The following is a 23211-nucleotide window of genomic DNA, read 5'->3' as shown; positions in this document are numbered from 1 at the left end:
TATTAGCATGTGATTTAGAAATACTAGAAGAAACTGCCTAAAGACTTGATTTTCTTTGGGGGCAGGACAACAGAAAGTAAAGGTGGAGATGGAGCAGGGGACAATTATCTTTTGTTATATAACTTTTAATACTGGTTTTTAAAAACTGGGTCTAAGCAAAAATAAATAAAACTGAGAAATAGCTATGATAATAGTAACTACCTCAAACAAAAGAGATAATGAATGTCAATGTTTTTATTAAAGTATAAAGTTGGGTTAATGCTTGCAATATATATTTCTTTCATTCCTACTTCTAGCTTTTATTTAATTTCCTAGTGTTTGGAGATTTTCCTGTTGTCTCTTTCTATTATAGATTTCTAGTTTGGTTCTTTTATGGTCCATTGTTTGGAGATTTCCCTGTTGTCTTTCTATTATTCATTTTTAGTTTGATTCCATTACGGTCAGAGAACATAGTCAGTATGATTTTAATTTTTTTTAGCATTAAGATTTGTTTTATATCCCAGTGTATGATTGTGCTTGGTAAGTGTGGTATGAGTGCCTGCAAGGAGTGCATGCTCAGCTGTTGTTGGTAAAGTAAATGTCAATCAGATCCCCACGAGCTGACAGTGGCTCATCCATCTTCTACATCTTTGTTAATTTTCTGTCTAGCAATTCAATCATTTTCTAAAAGTGAAGGTCTTGGGTTTTTCTGTTTCTTTTCCATTTCCATCAGTTTTTGCCTTATGTATTTTGAAGCTTTGATATATGATGACTGTTCATTTAAGATTCCTGTGTCCTTCTAATGGAGAGATTGTTTTATCATTATGTAATATCCTTTTCTTCTAGTATTTTTACATGCTGAAGTCTGTTTTATCTGATATTAATAGAGACAGTCATGCTTCTTTTAGTGTTTGTATGATCTGTCTATTTCCATCCTTTCAGGTTTATCATACATATACTGTTATATTTGAACCAAGTTCTTGTAGAGTTGTTTTTTTCTTTTTAATCCATTCTGTCAATCTCTGTCTTTTAAATTACATTTAAGCTAATTATTGACATGTTAGGAGTTAAGTCTATCATTTTATAATTTTTTTCTGTCTGCCTCCTTTATTTCTTTTTTCTCATCTTCCTGTGGGTTATTGAAACACTTCTAAAACTCCCGTTTTGAATTATTGTTTTTAGCACACCACTTTATATAGTGTTCTTCATAGGTTTTCAAGATATTGCCACATATGCACATGAAATTAATTGCAGCCTGCTGGTATTGATGTTTTACCTGTTCCAGTGAAGTGTGGAAGCCTTGCTTCAACGTAGGTCTCTTCACCTTCCCCACCTTTTGAATAAAATTATTTGCATATTTCACCTATATACATTAAACACCAGATCAGATGGTGTTATAAGTTAAGCTTTCAAACAAAGAAACACTTGAGGGAAGGATAGTCTATTACATCTATTTTTATTCCTCTTGCTATTCTTATTTCAGAGTTCCCAGCCTCCTCCTATTGTCAGGTGCTCTGCATTTGGAGTACTGTGAGCCCCTCCCTAAGGATAGGTCCTGGCAGCAGACTCGGTTTTCCCTCTGCACAAGCTTTCATTTCCTTCTCGTTTGCCAGATCCAGAATTTGGGATTGTCAGTTCTTTCAGCACTTAAAAAAAAATAAAAATAAAACACTACTTTTTTCTCACCTCTGTGTTTCCAGATGAAAAGTAGAAGTTGCTGTTTGTTTATGGGTAATAGGTTATATTTCTCTAGCTGCTTTTAAACTTTTTAAATTTTATTTCCAGTTTTCAGAATTGTTGGTGCAGATCTCTCAGGGTTTATTCAATGTGGAGTTCACTGTGCTTCTTGAATTTGTAGTTTTATGTACTTGGTTAATTTGGGGAAGCCATTATTTCTTTAAAATTTCTTGTCCCACATTATCTTGTTCTTTTACTCTGATGATATTAATGTTAAATGCTTTGTTGTTCATCCCCTAGGATCCTGAAGCTGTTAGTTTTTTAGTTCATTTTCTTTAATGTTGAGACTAACTAAATTTTATTGGTCTATTTTCAAGTTTACTGATTCTGTCCTCTGTCATCTATATACTACTATGTGTTCTGTCCTGTGAGTTTTTATTTTGATCATTGAATTTGGGCAATTCTATAATTTCCACATTTCATTCTTTGTTATGACTTCTGTTTTTGTTTGTTTGTGTGTGTTGAATGCATGTTTCTTTTCACTTGTTTCCAGAGAGTGTATACTTGGGCATCAAAGCATGGCTATCTTAAAATTCTTATCAGATACTTCTAATATCAGAGTTCTTTCAGTTATTGGCATTAGTTGTGTCTTCTCATTCACACATGGTCATCATAGTCCTCATTATGAATAGTGATGTTTTTATTACATCCTAGACATCTTGACTTGTATGTCAGGAGCCTATGATGTTACTTAAATCTTGTTGGAATAGGCAGCCATCTGGTCAGGTTTGCTGTGTGCTGCCCTGGCCTCTTCTATAGGCTTCTGTCATAGTGCCGATTTTCCTCCTCCTGAGCCCTTGCCATACCATCCTGGACGGCTTTGTTCTTTGTTCAGTGACCTATGGTGGGGAGAGAGAAGCCAATGGGTCCGAGTCTCTTTGTGCCCTGGGTGGAAAGCAGGGAGGCAGGGCTTCACTGCATTCACTGCTGCAAGAGGATCAGACTACTCACCTGCCTGGGTTGTGGAACAGAGCTAGGGATGGTCTAGGGTTTCACTGCTGCTCTGCAGCTGCTGGTGAGCACCAGCCCAGGTCCTCTACATGGTGTTGTGGCTCCTGGATAAGTGTCTGTTGGGTTTCCCCTCTCCTGGTCTCTTAACCAGAGAGAACATGCTTTTCAGAAGTTAACTGCTAGAGGTTCTCATTTTCCGGCCTCTCTAGCTCCCAGTTGTGGGGGTACATAGGACATAAAACAAAACCTGAGAACCAGCCACATTGGGATTCCTCAAGTCCTGAGGCTTCCAGCCACTTTACCTTTCCAGTTTCCAAAACCCTTTTACCATTGTTAAATTTTAGGGATTTACTTAGAGGGGAGGTATGGGGAAAAGTCAGTCTGTGTCATGCTGCTCTGGAACTCGATCCTCTGAGGCTTTAAAATGCCTGATAGATCTGATGTAGCCATGTTTCTTCTACTGCTGTTTTTTCCAGGACTTTGGGGAGTATCAGGAAAGCTACTATTCAGTACAAACCACGGAGGGAGAACAAATATCTCAGCTGATTGCAGGATACATTGACATCATCCTCAAAAAGGTATTTTGTATTGATGCAGATTGGAAAAGCAAAGCTGCTTCATCAAAAGGCTCAGTTTAGATGATGTAGCTAGCTTGAAAAAAATCACTTATTTGAAACACTTGATTCATTAATTTAATATTTGACATTAGAATTGCATTAATAAGACATCTTTGACCTTGAGATCCTATGGTTTTACTGCTGCAACATTTAAATAAGGTCAGGTTTTGGTCACCAGCCTTTACAGAAACCCAAACTGAGGGGGTAAAGTATTCTGGGTTTTCATGAGACATTTTTGTTTCATTCTTAATAAATGTAATGGGACTAAATGTCATAGTGGTGTACAGAAAAAAAAAAACAACAGATTTCTTAAGGCTTCCTAATACAGCTAAACAACCACTGAAATAACCAAGTTTTGGTATAATTTTAGTATATGAGCCTTGATTTTTTGCAATGCAAAATCTACAAGAATAAGACATTATTTATCTATATTAAATAGTGTATTTCTCTTTTATTGTTATCATGATTTTGTTCACCCATACATAGCTTTTCTAATTCAGGAAAATTTGGGTTAACTTTAACACTTTTATTTGCGTTCCTTCTAAAGTTCTTTTCAAAGGTTCTTACATGAATGCAAAGCTTCATTTTCATTGTTGCATCTTGCTTTACCTCCAGAAACAAAGTAAAGACCGATTTGGCCTAGAAGGTGATGAGGAGTCAACTATGTTGGAAGAGTCGGTTTCCCCCAAAAAGTGAGTGTCGGGAGTGCTGGGGAACCACCTTCTCTTTAGGTGGACAGGTTCCCCCCTACCATCTCTGTGCTCAGCTCTGAAGTTCATCACCTGTAGGAGATGACAGTGGAATGGTATAGTCAAGTCTTTTCCAAGTGTGGTCCCCAGACCAGCAATGTCTGTCTAGGTATCTTTTGTTGGGGAGACACTGAGCATGGTGTGGTATTCCACTCCTTCTTTAGAGGCAGTGAGCCTTCAGGAGCTCCATTCTGCATTTTTGATGGAATCTCATGAATTGCATTATTTTTTCCCCCAGAGGCTGGAACATGGATTCTGTTTGATTCTGGTCCTTTGGGGGAAGGGAATTTGGGTTCTGACCAGTGAAAAGATTGTTGTCTATGAAGCACTTGCCACATGCCACACTTGTCTTGCTGGCTATGAGGTAGCAGAGGTCAGTGGTTAATAACATGGACTATGGGGACAGTTGTCTTTTATTCTCTGCCCCTGAATTCTCTATCTGCACAAACCTATCTACAAAATAGAAATAATATTACCACCTTGTAGTCCTACGCAAGAAATAAGCCAGTGGTGATCATCTCAGATTCATGGATGAGAAAACCAAAGATCTTGGAGTTAGTTGAGATGCACCCAGAGCCCAGAACTCAGATTCAGATCTTATAATGATCCCCACAATATACTCCCAGAAAATTCTTGCATTCCTTATAATCAACTCACTTATCCATGGTAGTTGTTTCTCTACTATTTGTAGTCTTTTCACCACTTTCTCACAAATTGCTTTCTAATAACCCTGAAGGTACTTTTCCATTTATCCTCTGCGAGTACACAAACGGCACCAACTGGATATAATGCATTTCATTACTTCCTACTCCCTGATAAAGTACCTTAACTCCTTGGAATTATTAATGACCATTACATGGAAATTGTTAAACTAGTACTTCCTGACAGGGTGAGCTGATCATTTCAGAAGACTCTGCTGTTTTTATATTTTCCATAGGAACAGCCCAGTAAGTATCTGAGCTAGGGCTCTTGCCTGCCTGGTACCAATGAACTCTCCACAATCCCCATCATTGTGGGTCTGATCTAGGCAAGGAGGAGGAATGGTCCAGGACACCATCACTAGACCTTCCACTTCTTTCTGTATTGATCTTTTGCTGAGATCTCAGAAAGCAGTGGACTTCTTCCTGGAACCCCAGACTACCCTCGCTATTGTCACCCCTCCACATTGATGTCTCTCTTACAGATGTCTGTTCCTTGGGATCCTCGCTTGGCTATTGATGTTTGGGATGATCTGTGATGGGTCAAGACAAAGGCCTCTGCTATCCAGACTCCCCAGATCCTCCCTTTGGGTTTATCTACTGGGTTCCTGAAGAAGATATGCCACCCTCAGTTTGTTTTTTTTTTTTACCTTCAGATTACCTAAGTCCTTTGCGTATACCACTTATTCTAAGAAAATATCAAGAAGTAAAAAAATTCATAATTTTTTTGTCAGACACTTTAAAACATCTTCCTAGTCTCTAGCTAAAATCTTTTGGAACAGGTGCCAGAGTATCTCAAGGCTCAGAGACAATAAGATAAATGACAATGAATTCTGCTTCATTCCTAAGTCTCCAACTGGGTGTGTCTCTTTGGATTGTCCTCCAGAGCAGAAAGCAGCAGGCACCTGTAGCACCCATGTTGTCTTCTCACTGTTCTTCACATGGGTGACAACCCCACAGTGACCAGCTGCCTTTCCCTACAGGTCCACCATCTTGCAGCAGCAGTTCAACAGGACAGGCAAGGCAGAGCATGGCTCAGTGGCACTGCCAGCCGTGATGCGCTCAGGCTCCAGTGGGCCTGAGACCTTCAACATTGGCAGTATGCCCTCACCACAGCAGCAAGTCATGGTTGGGCAGATGCACCGAGGCCACATGCCTCCACTGGTGAGATTTCTTGTACCTGTCTCTTGCTCAGTAGAATGTTGTCTTTTGTGTCCAGAGGAGGCACCAATGACAGTAATGGGTTGTGTCGGGGACTCCCTCTCCCATCTGAACCACAGCTCATCAAATTGAGCATTCTTTTAGTTGGATGACTCTGATCACTCCTGTCTAGGATTAGAGATTGCCTCTGTTGCTGAAGTCAGAAACCTCTCACTGTGGTTTGTGACTGCTCCTTCACTATAATAGTATCAAACCAATTATCTCAGATATCCTCCAAGAGTCTGAGAAATAGACCAAACCTTTAGTGATCTTGATGTTCCATCCCTGGGGCTGTTAATTCCTTTCTACTGGGCTGGTCTGTCTAACTCAGTGCCTCTCTGGCCTGCCTTGGGGATCCTTTGCTATTAGGCAAAAATGTTTGAAAGTTCAAGAGCCTGAAAGCTCAGAAATAATTTGACTCTGAAAAAGCATATTGGCTGAAAGTTTTGGATGGAATTCTTAGGTATTGATCAAGAAACATTCTCATTTAACACATGTTTTCTATGTATGAGATATTCTGTCCTCAGTACTCAAAATTAAATCCTTAAATTAAGGCTTTAGCTGAGCCTTCTTGTCAGCTAATTAAGCTCTCTAGAGTCTTCTGATGATAATTCCTCTGTTGCAATCACCTTCATTTTGTATTCTATTAATATAATGCAATGTCTGGTTTTGGTCCCCAGGTTGAAATGGTAGATAATTCAGGCACTTGTTGAGATGTACCTTTGGCTGAGCTCAGAGCTCAGTTTTGCAGTTATGCATGGAGGGCCTTGTCAGTCCCAGGAACATTCTATGACTACCTTGTTTATCTGCCTTTTCAGACCTCAGCCCAGCAGGCCCTTATGGGGACCATCAACACAAGCATGCATGCTGTCCAGCAGGCCCAGGATGACCTCAGTGAGCTTGACTCACTGCCACCTCTCGGCCAGGATATGGTAAATATTGATCTGTGGGTTTTATTTGCTGTCTCTGTTCTGGCAGAAAACAAGGTTATGAGCTCTGTCTGGATTCAATGAGGTGAATCTCAGTCTTCAGCTAAATGACAAGGAAAGCCATGTGGTTTCCAGGATGTTAACTCTGTCTCTCAGTTGTGGCCCAGGGGAAGAGAATCATTGCTGCAGGCTGTTGGTAGGATCACTGAACTGAGCAGTTGGGCCCTCAGAGTCAAGTGATCTGTGTTCATATCCCAGCTCCCCTATTCACTCACTGGCTGTTTCAATCTGGGCAACTTACCCTCTCTAAATGTCCATTGTGTCATTCATAATAGGGTTCTTATGAAGGTATACTGATTTAATCACATGTAGGATTCTTAGCAAAGTATCAAGCATGTAGTTAAGAGCTCAGTGAGCAGTAGGTGTTTTGTTATATTTATTACTATCAGTGGCTGTCAAATTTTAGCATGTATCACAGTCAATTGGAGGGCTTGTTAAAATGTTGCCGAGACCTAGCTCCATTCTTTCAGACTCAGAAGGTCTGGGGTGGAGCCTAAGAGTGTGCATTTCCAACAAGTTCCCAGGTAAAACTGATGCTACTTGTATAAGGATCATGCTTTCATAACCCCTGAGCATTGCAGCAAGGCTGGGTAATTGGCCCAAAGGCCTTCCTATAGTTGCTGCAGCATGAAACCAGCTAACTCCTCTCCAAGAAAATGTGGTCCACAGGCCAGAAGCAGCAATTCATGAGATCTTGGAAGAGGTGCTAAATCATACGCCTACTTCTACCTACTGAACCAGAATCTGCATTTCAGCCAGGTTCCCCGCTGCCTTGTGTACACATTAAAATTTGAGAGGCAGTGAATAGTAGTCTCACCTCAATCATCTGAGCTTTAAAAATGAAGCCTAAAACCCAAGTTCAGACCACATAAATTAGTATCATAGTGGGTGGGTCCTAGACATAAGTTTTTCATTCTTCCCAGGTGATTCTAAGGGCAGTCAAGGTTAACCACTGCTGTGGAATAGGCTGATGCCATTATGGGTGCCAGAACCAAGAGAGGATCTGTAGCGTCATCCTATCTGGCCAGGACTGCTTTCCAAGTTGTCCCTGAGGCTTTTTCCATTCGCATTCTGTGGTGGAAGGACAGGGTAAATGGTGTCCTCAGTGCTATTTCCCCTAAGTATTTGAAATTATTAAAGATTTTACTCTGGAAAACTTGAAAGTGAAAATATATGGCAGACTTCCATATCCCAGGTAATCATGAGACTGAGTTTTAAAATATCTGGATGTAACATTCCTCCTCACCAACTTTCAAAGAATTAGAATGGAATAAGCTATTATTAGTGCTCCACACATCCTGGTCATAAATTAATATTTTGGAATTATTTTGAGAAGCAGATCTTCATCTTACCAACAGGGTTACCATTACCTATGTAAATGATCATTTATTAGATAAGTCTTGAAATGCCAGAAAATAATTATTTTACTATGTATAGATTACAAGACAGCATGAGAGCAGGAAAGATTTTTTTTTTTAACAGTTGAATTTCTACAATAGAAGAAAGACAAGGCATAGGACCTGGATATAGTTTGCCCAGGGTCCCATTACCTTGCAGTGGAGCTGGATCCAGAACAGGGGTCTTGGCCCCTGGACCCAGTCCTACAGGGAAAGGTAGCACATCCACATGAGCATGGCATTGTCTTCAGAAGGGTGGACCTTGTAAACAGGAAATACTTCCTGCATTGGACTGAAATCTCCAATTCTAACCTTGTTCCCTAAAAAGCAAAGTGAACATTACCAACAACTGTTAGTGCTAATGTGCAGTATTATGAGACATTGATTTTTCTCTTCTTTTTCAATTGAATTTGCCTAAGGCCACATACAATTTTTTCCCTTAAATCTTAAATTAAAAAAAAAAAACAGTATAAGATATGGAGTTATATGCCATTCAGTATCTCTGAACAGATTAAAAGGCTTTTAAGGATATTGTTTAAGATGACTCAAGAGCTCATTCAGTGCCAGCCCAGTAAGGGGAATGTAACCAAAATGCTGGCCTCATTTTATGGCCGACTTCTCTGGTCCCATGGGTAATTTTTTGCCATGATTGTGTCATGCTTTTGTCTGGCTTCATAGGCGTCTAGGGTATGGGTTCAGAACAAAGTGGACGAATCCAAACACGAAATTCATTCTCAAGTCGATGCTATTACAGCTGGAACGGCTTCAGTCGTTAACCTCACGGCTGGTAAGTCCCTGAGCATTTTGTGGTATATTGTGGTTTTGTGTAAAAATATATATTCTTTGATTGAAACAACAGATTTTCATATGATGAGAAGGTAGTGTATTTTTAGGTACTTGGCCTGCTTTAGGTATTTTTTCCAATTATCCAAGAGAAATGTAAGGAACATCTCATTCCTTTTTATCATTGTCATGCATCATCATCACAAAACACACATGGAGCTCTCCTCATTGTTAGTCAACATGCTGGACGTACTTCAAAGTCGGTGAGGCCAGTTTCTCCATTCTGGGAACTTATGTCTGAAAATGATCTTGAAAGGACAAATCTATCATCTGTGCCTTTTCCTTTCTTGTCCAACAGCAGTCTCTTCTGGCATAGTGTGACTCCCAGCCTGACGCTGTCAAGTGAGAGCAGGAGATACCCTGGCTTCACTCTACAGTGTCAGTGTTTCCAAAGCATAGTTGACCCCCTGAGCTACTGACAAAAGCCTAGCAAAAAGGGCCTTGACATGCGAGACCTCCTATGGAATTTTAAAGTTGTCCATGCTCCGTATCTTAATATATGAAGCCAACAGATGAGAGGACCTTATTGAAGTCACCTTGGAAACAGGTGTGGTCAATCTCACTGTACTCCTGCAGAGCTATGGAGAATGAGCTACTGCCATTGTGGGGATTTTGAAAATTCTCACCAGGACCACTTGCCAACCTTGCCATCTCTTACCAACCTGGATTCTCCTCATCCTTCACCACCCCGCATTGATTGTAATGGTCCTTCTCTGTCCCAGGTGACCCTGCAGACACTGACTACACAGCTGTGGGATGTGCAATCACCACTATTTCTTCCAACCTGACGGAGATGTCCAAGGGTGTGAAGCTGTTGGCAGCCCTCATGGATGATGAGGTGGGCAGTGGGGAGGACTTGCTCCGAGCCGCAAGGACCCTCGCTGGGGCAGTGTCCGACTTGCTGAAAGCTGTGCAGCCTACTTCTGGAGAGGTGAGCTCCAAGGACCAGCACTCATTCAAATTCAGATGAGTACCTGCATACCCTGGAGACTGTGGGCCTTTGACTTCCTGAGCTCTTCCTTCTATCTGAATGGAGTATGTTACCACACACAGTATTGGGAGTTGTTGAAATTGGTGCAGATACTTTTGTTCAACTCTTGGAATTGGTTGAGCTCTTAGTATGAAGGTCTTCCCACAAGGGTACTTAATTAGATACATTCCCAGAAACTTAACAAACATGACTAGCACCCATTTAAAGAGGATACATGTTTGTACCCTAATTTCCATCCAGCACCTACCACCTTTTTACCAGCTGTATGAGGCTCATTCATTGGACATTTCACATCCATCCACCTGTTGCTGGTGTGTAAGACCGGGTATCTACTTTGCACAGATTTCACAGGAACATTGTTTCCTAGTTGGCCAATAGCCTGAGATTCTTGTTGATGTATAAAAGTTGCCAATCCTATGTGATTCTTCTCCACATTGGCCTGGCTGAAGACACTGTGGAGGAAATGTATTTTCCTTCCAACCAAAGTATGTTCTTTTTCACAGCCTCGACAGACCGTTTTGACTGCTGCTGGAAGCATTGGACAAGCCAGTGGAGATCTTCTGAGACAGATCGGAGAGAATGAGACTGATGAGCGGTTCCAAGTAAGATATGTGCAGCCTTACAAATTTAGAAGAGAGTCTTAAGTGCTGGTTCAGAACTGATCAGGGAGAATTTGATGGAAAACAATTCCAATCTTTGAGCTGTCAAGAATAATAGAGGGATTATTAGGGAAGTGAGGTCTTTTGTGTTAATGGAAAAAAAAATTTAAATAGAAAGGCTCATTACACATAAATCATGCACCATCACACTATCACACTTATTTAACCTTTCTGATTATCAAATTTCTGGATATACTTTAAATACAAAAGTGGAGAAAATAGTCACTAACCCCTTGTATTGGCCACCTAACTTCTACAGCTGTCAACTCCTGTTCAGGTTCGTTCTCTCTCTCTTCAAGGGCAGTTTCTTCTGGCATCATTCTTTTTTTTTTTTATTGTTGGTCGTTCAAAACATTACATAGTTCTTAATATATCATATTTCACAGTTTGATTCAAGTGGGTTATGAACTCCCATTTTTACCCCGTATACAGATTGCTGTATCACATCAGTTACACTTCCATTGATTTACATATTGCCATTCTAGTGTCTGATGTATTCTGCTGTCTATCCTATTCTCTACTATCCCCCCTCCCCTCCCCTCCCCTCCCCATTTCTCTCTCTACCCCCTCTACTGTAAATCATTTCTTCCACTTGTATTCTTCTCTTACCCCTCATTTCCTCTTATATGTAATTTTGTAAAACCCTGAGGATCACCTTCCATTTCCATTCGATTTCCCTTCTCACTCCCTTTCCCTCCCACCTCTCATCCCTGTTTAATGTTAATCTTCTTCTCAAGCTCTTCACTGGCATCATTCTTGAGTCCCCGTGTAAATGTGAAAACCATACACACCCCGTCTTCAGGCACAACACACTGTAGGCTTTTCTTTGTATTCAGAGGTGGTTCTACCTTCTGTATCTCATCTAAAACCATAAGTGTGGTGGTGAAGTCTTTTCTGTGACCTTTGTTTTCCAGCGACATGCTGTTTGCCCTTGGGTGAACAGCTGTAGCCACTGTTTGCAGCTGGCTTGATTCACAGCCAGCATAACCACGCTGCAGCTTAGACAAGATCTCAGCTTATTCCAACCCTCAGACGGGGCGCAGAGGCCAGCAGCTAAGTGACTCAGGCCAAGATGAGCTCTCCTCATGCACCTATGAGCCAATGTTCCTTACTCCTTCCTCTTCTTAAGTCTCTAATTTTGCAAGTAATGCATAAAGCCATCCTAATTAAAATGTGACTGTTCATACCTGGGTTCCCTGGACCAGAATCTGTGTCAAGCTCATTGTTTGAGAATTCAGCAAAATTTCATTGATCTTTAAAGTTTTTTGCAAATTATTAAATTTGTAATATGATTGTGTATGTATTACATCATTAAAATTATAATATACGTGTATGTAACTGCAGTGAAATATTTAGGAAAAAAATCACTACAAATTTCAAATATCAGAAACAACAGAAAATTAATGTGTTTTTTATTAACTTCCTGACACCCAAAATACATTTTCCCTATGTTTTTGGCTGCATCCTCTCTGACCATGTCTTCATTTGGCAATGACTTGGTAATATTTTAGAGAGAAAAAAAAAAAAGCTTTCTTCATTCAGCTGTGTCTGGCATTCCAATTTCTTGCTTCATGGGTGACAGTTTTGCATGTCATATTCTATAGAACTACCAAGTTTTTTCGCTGCAAGGTTTGTCAGACTATGATATGATCAGATGTGTTGTGAGACATGAAACTTGTACCTTCATGCATAGATTTATTTGTGTCTCCTTCACTCTCCACATACCTGTGGTGCTGTGATCATAGGACCCACCTGTATCCTGGTACAATCAGATGTTCAGTGTATGAACATTTGTGTCATGAAGGAAGGTAGGTCCCAATTATTTCATTGAGCTGGCCAGAAATTATTTCACTATAAATAGAATTCACTGCAGACTGCAGAAATATACCTATCTAAACCCAAGTTGATTGTGCCCCCATTCTGACTGTCCTTCCAAATCCTCAAACTGTCCATGTATTAGCCTTACACTTATGAGCCGAGGTATTTTTTTTTTTTATAGGCAGGTTATCTACTTAGGAATTTGGCATATGTTAGATTCAGCTGCTGGTTTTCTAGATTTATCTTGAAATGCCCAATTTAATTTCCTTGAAAATATTATTGTTCTCCCCAAAGTGCTAAGAACAGTTGAGGAGAAAGTCATGATTCTGCCTTAAGACAAAATTTCATGCATCCTTGTGCTTTCTAAACTTTGCCTCCTTTCCTTTAACAGATTGTTTTCATTGCATTCACATGCAAACTCTGCTTCCTGATATTTGTTTCTATTTAGTCACAGCTAGGGAGGCAGGTTTATGCTCAGAGTGACTCAGTAGTTCAGTTTGTATGAGGTCTCTGGGTAGGGCCCGTTTCAAGGAGGTAATCCTCAGCCTCTTCCAGTGGGGGTAGCCCCTAGCTTATTCACATTCAATTTCTTACTCTATTTTTCTGAGTCTTAAGATCATATCTCAGAGCTTTTCTTGGGTTCTCAGTGTACTGCATGTTCCCAGAGTTAACAAAGATTTATTTTACACGGGCAACATAATAGTGGTCTTGTTGAAAAGTCTGACAAAGGTTTTGTCAGCAACTATAGCTGTAGTATCATGCTCTTTTTCTAACTATGTTGTTTTTGGACAAAATTAATAGGAGCAACAAGGTTTTTTAAAGTGATTTTAACAAAGCCCTTTAGAACAATCACAATTCTACATTACTGAATTGTGGTCCTCTTATGTAAAGATGGATTCATATCAAGTGAGAGAATACTGTGGCCTGCTTTGGGAAGTTATGTTTAAAAATCTTGTTGGTAATATCAATATATTATTGATATTCAGGCTTTTTAACTGAGCTTTGAGATAGGTGTCTAAAAACCATAACTTTGTGGTCCATCTTGGGAAAAGTTGTGTAGTGGACAAGTGCCAGTCAGCTCCCAAAGGAAGGTCAGCTTTAAGCTTCTTGGGCTTGACTTTTTCCTTGGATATGTGGGATCACCACAGACCTGAGAAAGGCTGGTCTGAACTGTTCCTTTAAGACCACTTGGTTGTCTACTTCAAAACTGGCTTCCTTGGGTTTCAGATTTGCCTGAATGGCACATAGTCTTTTTTTGTGTGTGTAAAATGGTGCAGGCTGAACACACTTTCCAATATATCTTCTCATAAAATATCTCATTGTAAAGACTCTGTGGGTGCCCTTTGCATTTAGAATCAAAAGTGCTTTTTATTATCTGATGAATTAATAAAGACTTCTGACCACATTTCCTCTGGGGAAAAAGCCTTGACATGTTTGCTCAAATAAAAATGGCTCACATGTTTGAGAAAGCATTTCTAAATCAAATAAACTGCTTTCAGTATTAAAAGCAAAGAGGTAAATTAAATGTAACAGTGGTTATTCTTCAGGTCAAACAGATGGGTGACAAATCTGACTAGCCAAGTCAAAGGAGTCTTCCCTTTTGCCAACAGAATGGCTTTTTCATTGAGTTGGGGCATAAACTCATCTTCAAAGGCTCAGAACTCCTTGCATCTTGTATCAGGATCAGTCAGATCATCTTGTAACTAGTTTACTTGTGTGGGTTCTCTTTCCGTTTTCCATAATAATTTAATCCCTGACCACAAGGCTACAGACGCTGAGAATGACTTATGTTCAGAGCATTCCTTGGCTCTTCAGCTGTAGGTTTTGGGGCCAGCTATTTATCTGTGCATGTCCAACATTGCCCTCTGGAGGCAGAGATGTGTCTGACTTTCTAGTGATAACTTGCATCCTTGTGCAAAGCAGAAATCCAAAAGATAAATTTTCAAACTACAATGAGGCATGATGACTTGGAGGTCATGAATTATAACCTGCCTATAGCACATGGTGTTTGTGGCATCTGGGTATATTTTCAGCTTCTCCTAGTCCACCACATCAACCATATATTCAAGAGACATTGTCAAAACCAAGTGTGAGATAACTGTATGGATGTGAATCAGTGGTTGAAATAAAAATCTTTTCCTTGGATTAACCCATTTTAGATTTAAACCTATATTATTTAATGGGTTTAGGAAGAGACTATGTAATTAGGATACAAGTCCTGTTCCTTAGTTACTTCTAGGAAAAAGTTAACATTTCAAAAAAAAGTGAAAAGAAATTCTTAAGTGCTGAAGAAAAAGATCAAATGGAATTTGAATGAAATGTTTAGGTGTATGCCACATATTTTTCAGGCTGTTAAGGGGTAAATAGAAAAAAAATACTGAATAGTCTTTTATTCCCTATTTTTAGGATGTTTTGATGAGTTTGGCCAAAGCTGTCGCCAATGCTGCTGCCATGTTGGTGCTGAAGGCCAAGAATGTTGCCCAAGTGGCTGAAGACACTGTCCTACAGAACAGAGTGATCGCTGCTGCCACTCAGTGTGCCCTTTCTACTTCTCAGCTTGTGGCATGTGCCAAGGTAAGCCAGCTGGCATCTGCAGCCCTTCCTACCACATGCCACACATTCTGGTGTCTTCTTCTTTTAGGTGTTGAGGTAGGATTTTAGTATAAGCTGCTAAATTTATCATTTGTGCTTTTTTTCAATTCTTCAGGCAGTTAGTCCTTTTCTCTAATCCATGTCTTTGCAAATGGCTCTCTCCCCCAGAGCATTTTATTTATAGTGCACAGGAAGAGCCTTTTGTTGTATGGTACAGTGTTAGGAATGGGTTCAGAAATAATCCACAGCTCTTTGGAGGATCCTTTCCATACTGCAGTAACTGAGTGAGGATGTGAATTGTTCTAGGCTATATACACTCTGTTTTAAGAATTACATCATTAAAGCTCCCTGGCAATCCTGCAAATTAAGTATCATTATCCCTCATTTGTTGAGGAAGAACCTGAGTTAGTAAGGCGCTTGCTTTCAGCCACAGAAGTAGAGACAGACTACAGTATAATTCGGGGCCATCTGATCCCAGATGCCCTTTCTACTCCACCACGTGTATTCTTTTCATAAGACAGGACCTGGAATGTCTCATACTATGTAGATGTGTGATCTTACAAGCCTGGCATTTCATATCTTGTGGGAGGATTTGAGCATCAATCTAGGAGTGACCCCAGTGGTTTTCCTGCTTGCCATGGCTACCCTGATAGGATCCACAAATAAGTAACAAAGTTCCAGGTACCTCTGGAAAAATACAGTTCTTTTAGGTAGTCATTTCATCTTGGGCCAGAAGGCTCACTTCAGAATATCCTAAGAAGAACGTGCTATAATTGGTAAATATCAGAAATCTCTATGGAAGTAGTAATCCAATTTGTCATATGTGACTAATGAGAATGTAAATTAGTAAGACACTAAATTCCCAAAGTGTAATAGTGAACTATAGGGAGACACAGCAGTAAATTAGTTGATTCCCTGGTACTTGAAAAACTCAAGCCCAGGGCACAAAGGAACTCAAGGGAGATGCCAGCCACACTGGGGACCAGACATCACCTGCAGCATCCAAATCCCACTTCTGTCTCGCTTCAGGTGGTGAGCCCCACCATCAGCTCCCCCGTGTGCCAGGAGCAACTGATTGAGGCAGGGAAACTTGTGGATCGCTCAGTGGAGAACTGCGTCCGAGCCTGCCAGGCAGCCACTGGTGACAGTGAGCTCTTGAAGCAAGTCAGTGCGGCAGCCAGCGTGGTCAGCCAGGCCCTGCATGACCTCCTGCAGCATGTGCGGCAGTTTGCCAGTCGAGGAGAGCCCATCGGCCGCTATGACCAAGCCACCGACACCATCATGTGTGTCACCGAGAGCATCTTCAGCTCCATGGGTGATGCTGGTGAGGCTCATGGCTGTTGGTAGATGAAGGGGTTTGGGGCTCCCTTATGGTGACAATTATCCATAGGATAAGTAAAAGCTACTGGACTAGCAAGAGCAAGTTCTCATCAGCCTCAGTCTGAGACTTCCTTGCTGAGGCTCTGGGAAAGATAACGTGGGACTTCTAAAATGCTCGTTTATAGCCACAGTTACAGACTTCTGCAAAATTAACCATGTTTTTATTGTAATTTGGATTCACAGTGAAACTCTTCTGTTTTAAAAATGTACATGTTGCATATAGTATGGTAAAGTCAGAGCAGCTACTGAGGAAACAGAGACAAGGCACGTAATGTAGAATTGATCAATTGATCCTACCTATAGGTTCCCAGAGAGTCACCACAGGCCATGCAGGGTCATGGCGAAAAACACCAGGGTGGTCAGGAAGCAGAGAACAGGAGCAAGGGGAAGGCCCACACTGCAGCCTTTATTGGAGTTTCCTGGAGTGATGCAAGGCAGGACATAGCAAGCAATTTAGTCTAAAGCAAGTAGGCATGCTCTAAGTCACAGAGGTATTCCATCAGGGTACCAGTTACCTGCTACCTGGCCCCAGGATGAATAAAGCAGAGGAATATTGTCTTCTGGATCTGAGGGCTAGAGAGGGGAAGTTTAGCTCTGAATTGGTTGCTTTGCTGAGTCAATTTAAAAAATATATGTAATATACCTTTTCAGTATTTAGTTGAAAAGTAAATTAGACTCAGCCCGTCTATGCCCTCTAAATGCCCAGAATTGACACTTAGCAATTTGGGTTTTTTAAAATAAATTTTATTGTGTGTATTTAAGGCATAATCATGATGTTAAAAAATACATATATAGTAAAATGGTTACCACAGTGGACAGATTTTCATATTCGTTATCTCACAGTTACCCCTCCCACACCCACAAGAGCAGCTATAACCTACTCATTTAGCAAAACCCCTGACCTTCCCATAGTTATGTGTGTGAGGAAAAGAGGAGACCGCCTTACTGTTTATATAAGCATAATTGTTACATATACTATTTATAATCTTTTTATACTTAATATGTTTTAGAGACTTTTTCGTGTTTACCTCTATGTTAATTATTGGAGGGTTTGCTTTTACTTAACCAATTATCTTTTAATGGATATTTAGCTGATATCCAAGTTAGCTTATTGTGCTTTTACTAAATTAATACTACAATAAGCATTCTTATAGTTTACTAAGCATACCTTAGTTTACTTTGGAGGATATGTATGAAGGATAAATTTCTATCAGTGGAATTGCTGGGCCAAAGGTATGTCCTTTTAAAAAATTTTTGAAATTTATTTCCAAAAGGATTTATAGTTGCAACCTATCAGTATTTTGTAACAAATATGTTTTCCTACTTCCTCCCCAGCAACGGTAATACTTTAAAGCAAAGGTTATTTTTTCTTTTTTAGAAAATTATAATCTATATCCTTCATAAATGATTTAACAAAATAGGAAAGAGCCACACAATTGGATTTGTGTGTGTGTATCTTCCAATTTGGGTTTTTTTTTTTAATTTTATTTTGGAATACTTCCAGATTTGAAAAAATAAAGAAGTTGCAGAGGTTTCAGAGTTCAACATACCTTTCCATTTCTCCCATTTCTTTTTTTTTTTAATTGGTTGTTCAAAACATTACAAAGCTCTTGACATATCATATTTCATACATTAGATTCAAGTGGGTTATGAACTCCCATTTTTACCCCAAATACAGATTGCAGAATCACATCGGTTACTCTAGCTCAGCGGTTCCTTCGACAGAAAACTTACAATCATTTCTCCCATTTCTAACATCTTCCCTAATGACAACATCTTCCCATGACACATCTGTCAAAGCTGAGAGATAAGCACTGGCACATTACTGTTAACTGTAGCCAGTATTTGGATTATGTCAATTTTTTTCATTAATGTCCTTTTACTGTCCTATGATCTAATCCAGGATACCACACTGAATTTAACCCATTTTTATGTTTAGAAAAGCTTTTTTCTTGCCCCTTAACATCACAGTGCTCCTGCATTCTTCTCAGTTGATCTTGATTCAAGGAATAAGTCCTTTAATGAAGTAGTTTTATTTTTTATGTTTATTATTTTACCCCTCTACTTCCAAAAGGAAGCTAAAGTAGACCTCAGTAAAATCACAAGGACAGTAAGACCCAACATTTGGAAACTCCGGGTCCAAATCAGTGCTGGGAGGAAAAATGTGAGCAAGAAGACATTGATGGGGACACTGGGCCAAGGCACCTCTAGTACTTGAGCCTGACAATATTCCTACTAGGAAGGACCAAACAGCAAAGTGTGGGCTATGTGCTGTCATAGTCATCCAGTCATAGGCAGATGCAAATCCAAAATTTAGAAATGAATTTTACCTATGCTGATTTCTCACAGAGTTTATTATAGGGGCTTTTATATAAGTGCCTCTTGAAGTGAGGTAAATAGTGTTTTCTAAATAACTATTTACTAAAAGTAAATTCATGTAATTTTGCTTCCTGCCCTCTCTTTATGAAGTGCTCCTCTTTTGGCTACTTGTGTCATGTTTAGCCTTCATAGTTACAGGTTGAACTTGGATGTGTTTGGGGAGTACTGCCTTGGGAGCAATAGGGAATGTTTTCCATTCTGGCTGTACTTTGGGCCCATTGCTTAGGAGCAGAGTATGGAGGTTCAGTTCCCTCCATCCTTCTTGTCGGAAGAGTAGAGATAAGACTGTACTGACCTCTGAGCTTGTACCCACTTTGAAAGGCAGCCAAACAGCCTGCATCGTCTGTCCCAACCTCTAGGTGAGATGGTGCGCCAGGCCCGGGTCCTGGCCCAGGCCACTTCGGATCTTGTCAATGCCATGAGGTCAGATGCAGAGGCTGAAATTGACATGGAAAATTCAAAGAAGCTCCTGGCAGCAGCAAAGCTATTGGCTGACTCCACTGCTCGCATGGTAGAAGCTGCAAAGGTATGATATTGGATTTGTTGATTTGAAAAACAAAGACTATCATGTTAAGATTTTGAAGGTACCTGAAAGATGAAGGATGGTCATTTGCATTCCTCTTTGTTTAAAATCTAAGTGGCTTCATAACATTTAACCTGGGTTAGGTGGTAAAGGAGGATGTTAAACATGGACAGAAATTCTTCAGGGGACAGGAGATGACTGAGCCACAGACAGCAAAGTGCCCTGCTTAATGAGGGCTCTTTTTGCAATTGTTCCTCACTGCTGACTCAAAGCAAGTGGAACCTGGAAATTTTCAGCAGTGAATTCACCTATAATGGCTTTCTTTCTAGTCTCAATGTTACCTTGCCCTCCATTGACTTCTCAACTAAACTCCTATCAAGATTTTGCATTATAGAGTGTTTCCAACTTCACTGTACTTCAATTCCCAGTAGCAACCTAAAATGTTACACAGCTCAAGTATCCCATATCCAAAATGCTTAGGAACCAGAAGTGGTTCAGATTTCAGAGTTTTGTTTTGTTTCAGATTTTGGAATATTCTCAAAACAATTTACTTGTTGATTGTCTCTTATCTGAAAATCTAAGATCTAACTTTTTTTCCCCTAAGATCTAACTTTTGAGCATCATGTAAACACTCCAAAAGTTTTAGATTGGGGAACATTTTAGATTTCAGAGTTTTGGATTAGAGATGCTCAACCTGTGTAAGGCTTAAAGTTAAGAGTTGGCTTTGTGCATTTTGACAGCTATGCTGGAGCATGATGCTTCTAAAAGCCAGTTATTCTTAACCAAAGGTCTCTTTCAGAGCTTCCCATGAAATATTATAATTTATATGCCTTATTTCCACCTCCAGAGGTCCTGACTCATAAAATTACTGGTGAGACCATGTGTGTGAGATTTCTACAGGATATCCCATTGTGTACCTCTAAGTGAGAACTGTTTTAAATAGAAATGGCCTTATTTCTCTATGCTTTATTATTATGCATCTAACACACAGTACTTCTGTAACTAATAGAAAATACAAATAAGTATAGAAAAGAAATAGAAATCACCTTCAACTTCCTGCCCCAAAAAGAACATTTTTAATGTATCTGTACATGTAGAAGATTCATTACACGATTCCACATCTCATCCCATTTCCCTGGCTCCATAACTCACCTAAGTTTGTGAATTCACTTAAAATGTTTTAGGATGTACAGAAGCCATGTGTAGGACCTTTCTGGACTGAATTTGCGATTGTGCCTCCTGAAGGACAGAAAGATCATAGAGTTAGCTCCAGGGAAGGGGAAGGAAAGACCTGGGGAGAGGCAGGGTCTGCACTTCCTTCTCTGTCTCTGTTCCCTGTTGCAACCACAAAGCTCTGCTTTTCACCATCCCCCTTTTAGCCAAAAATATGTTAGGGTTTTGTATTGTGGTTCATTTTTCTAAATGTTTTACTATTTTTCCCCTTCTAAGTCTATAAGTAGCTATTTCAAATAAGCCCTCATGTTTGCAAGAAATTATTAGCTAGAATGTGAAAATCTAGTCAGTCCCTTATTTTACACATTTTGAGAAAATTAAGCTCAAAAAGATAATGCCAGATGTCACTGAACCAGGACTAACATTCATTACTTAATGTCACTGCTCACCAAGCCAATTCTCTGAATTTACCAAGTTGCATAAAACTTGTTTCTTCTAATGATCTGTGATTTTTGATAATATATGTTAGTGGGACAGTGTTGGTTTTTTAAATTCATTGTACTTTTAGTTAAAATTCACTGTCTTCATAACAATATTTTAATATGATAATTTTTTTAGAAAGCTAAAGGACATTTAATGCTTAGACTTCTGAAGTATATATTTAGTACACAGAGAAAAATATTTTTTAGTCAGTAGCTAATATTTCAAGCTAATATTGGTCTGCCACATTCCTTATACATCATCAAAAAAGACATTGCAGCTGAGCATGATGGTGCACACCTATAATCCAGGCTGAGACAGAAGGATTACAAGTTCAAGGGCTGGGGATATGGCTCAGTTGGTTAAGTACCTCTGGGTTCAATCCCCAGTACCAAAAAAAAAAAAAAAAGGCATCGCAGAAGAAAGTGCAAAGCATCAGTGTGTAGTGCTGAAATGTTTGTTTATAGCTACTCAAAATACAAAATTGGGCATTCAAGGAGTGGCTTAAAAAAATACCCAATGACCAGAATAAAATGGACTTCATAAACTTGCAAAAGAATACACAAGAAGCCCAAGTAATCCTTTTACACATAGTTGCTAGAAACTCAAAATCAAGACAACTAAAAGTGGTTAAGTTAGTAGAAAATCCTATTCAAGAAGATGACCAGACCAGTTCTGTCACAGATGTTAAAACCATTCCTCTCAGTAGGAATTACTATAATTTTTATAAAAGATACCAGTTATCGTAACTTTGATGAATTAACCATGGGAAAACTTAAGACATTCAAAAAATTGATTTTCAGCAAACCTGTGGGCTTCTCCCTGCTGTCCTGCCTACCTTGCAAGCAAGTATTATTATCCTGAAGTCATGGAAAGAGGCTATTGGTCTATACACGTCAAGTGCTGGTCACAAACATCTAGGTCTTATGAGAAAAATCTTGATCGCTGCATTTATTGTGGATGCAAAAGGAAGGCTGCACCTGCTTTAAGTCTTTGTGGAGTAAAAATGTATCCCTTCTTCATTATCTTTAGCCTTTTCCTGCTTCAGAATCCGACACATCTAAATAGAATCCACATGGGTTCTGAGGACATGTCCAACTAAAGTAATTAAAGGGCTGTAGAACTAGCTGAGGGACACATGTTATGTCAGGTTAAGGCTGTTGGGTTTCTTTTCCTAATTCAATTGGCTACCAGCTTTACTTGCTATGTTCTCCGATTCTGACTCTCCAGCAACATAATTTCTAGGCTTGGTTTTTAACCAGTGTTTCCTTGAAGTCTTTTTGGGGGCACTCCACCGTAACCCCTCTCCTCACCCACCCCCAACATTCCCTTCATCAGGCCATGTATTTTTACTGGAATCTTCTTCACCTTTTACATCTACCTATTCTACCAGATGTGTCAGTAGTGATGTGAAGATGTATGTCTGCCTTGCCAAGTGTCATAAAAATCTCCCTGAGAGAGGTGGAGAAAAGAGACTTATCTGAACATCTTTTGGGTGAAATTTTTTAATCAATACATAATTATACATATATATGTGGTACGGTGTGATACTTCAGTACATGTATATGATGTTAGAATGACCAGATCAGCATAACTGGCATATCTATCACCTCAAACCTCTATCATCTCAAACCTCTATCATTTCTTTGTGCCGGAAATGTTAAAAAATCTTTTCTGCCAGCTATTTTAAAATATAGAATTAATGGTCATCAACCACAGCTGTCCTACTGTGCTATCTTAGAGCATTAGATGGTTTTCCTCCTGTCCAATTGCATACCTGCACCTGTAACCCACCCTCTGTCCATCCACCTGCTCTTTACACCTTTCCCAGCCTATGGTAATTACTGCTCCATTCTCTTTCCATGAGAGCAACTTTTGACACAATAGTATTTGACACAAAGTATTTCAACTCAGTAAAAAGAGATTTAAGAAAAGTAAGTGATGCTGGCACAACTCTCTATCCTTCTAAAAGAAAATTTCTGTGCCCTTTACCTTATATATAAACTCCAGACTGGAGCAAAATGTATTCGTTTTTATTTAAATTAATATTTAGCTG

At 39.6% G+C, this 23211-nt stretch overlaps 1 protein-coding gene across 7 annotated transcripts in view; it reads left to right on the top strand.

Moving 5' to 3' along the window:
• The window catches only part of TLN2 (talin 2), a 421584-nt gene that overhangs the window by 288460 nt on the left and 109913 nt on the right, over positions 1–23211 (top strand). For all 7 annotated transcript variants that reach the window (XM_081293079.1, XM_081293081.1, XM_081293082.1 and 4 more), the window contains 10 exons: positions 3144–3245; positions 3900–3976; positions 5715–5895; positions 6750–6863; positions 8996–9104; positions 9883–10091; positions 10655–10753; positions 15035–15202; positions 16250–16544; positions 19339–19505. In XM_081293079.1, coding sequence (XP_081149205.1) covers positions 3144–3245; positions 3900–3976; positions 5715–5895; positions 6750–6863; positions 8996–9104; positions 9883–10091; positions 10655–10753; positions 15035–15202; positions 16250–16544; positions 19339–19505 — 1521 coding nt within the window. The remainder of the gene's footprint in view (positions 1–3143; positions 3246–3899; positions 3977–5714; positions 5896–6749; positions 6864–8995; positions 9105–9882; positions 10092–10654; positions 10754–15034; positions 15203–16249; positions 16545–19338; positions 19506–23211) is intronic.

The sequence above is a fragment of the Spermophilus citellus genome, assembly GCF_964194105.1.
Source record: "Spermophilus citellus genome assembly, chromosome: 4".
In the NCBI taxonomy this organism is placed as follows: Eukaryota; Metazoa; Chordata; class Mammalia; order Rodentia; family Sciuridae; genus Spermophilus; species Spermophilus citellus.
Note: the sequence above shows the minus strand (reverse complement) of the source record. Positions and strands in the feature narration are given on the sequence as shown.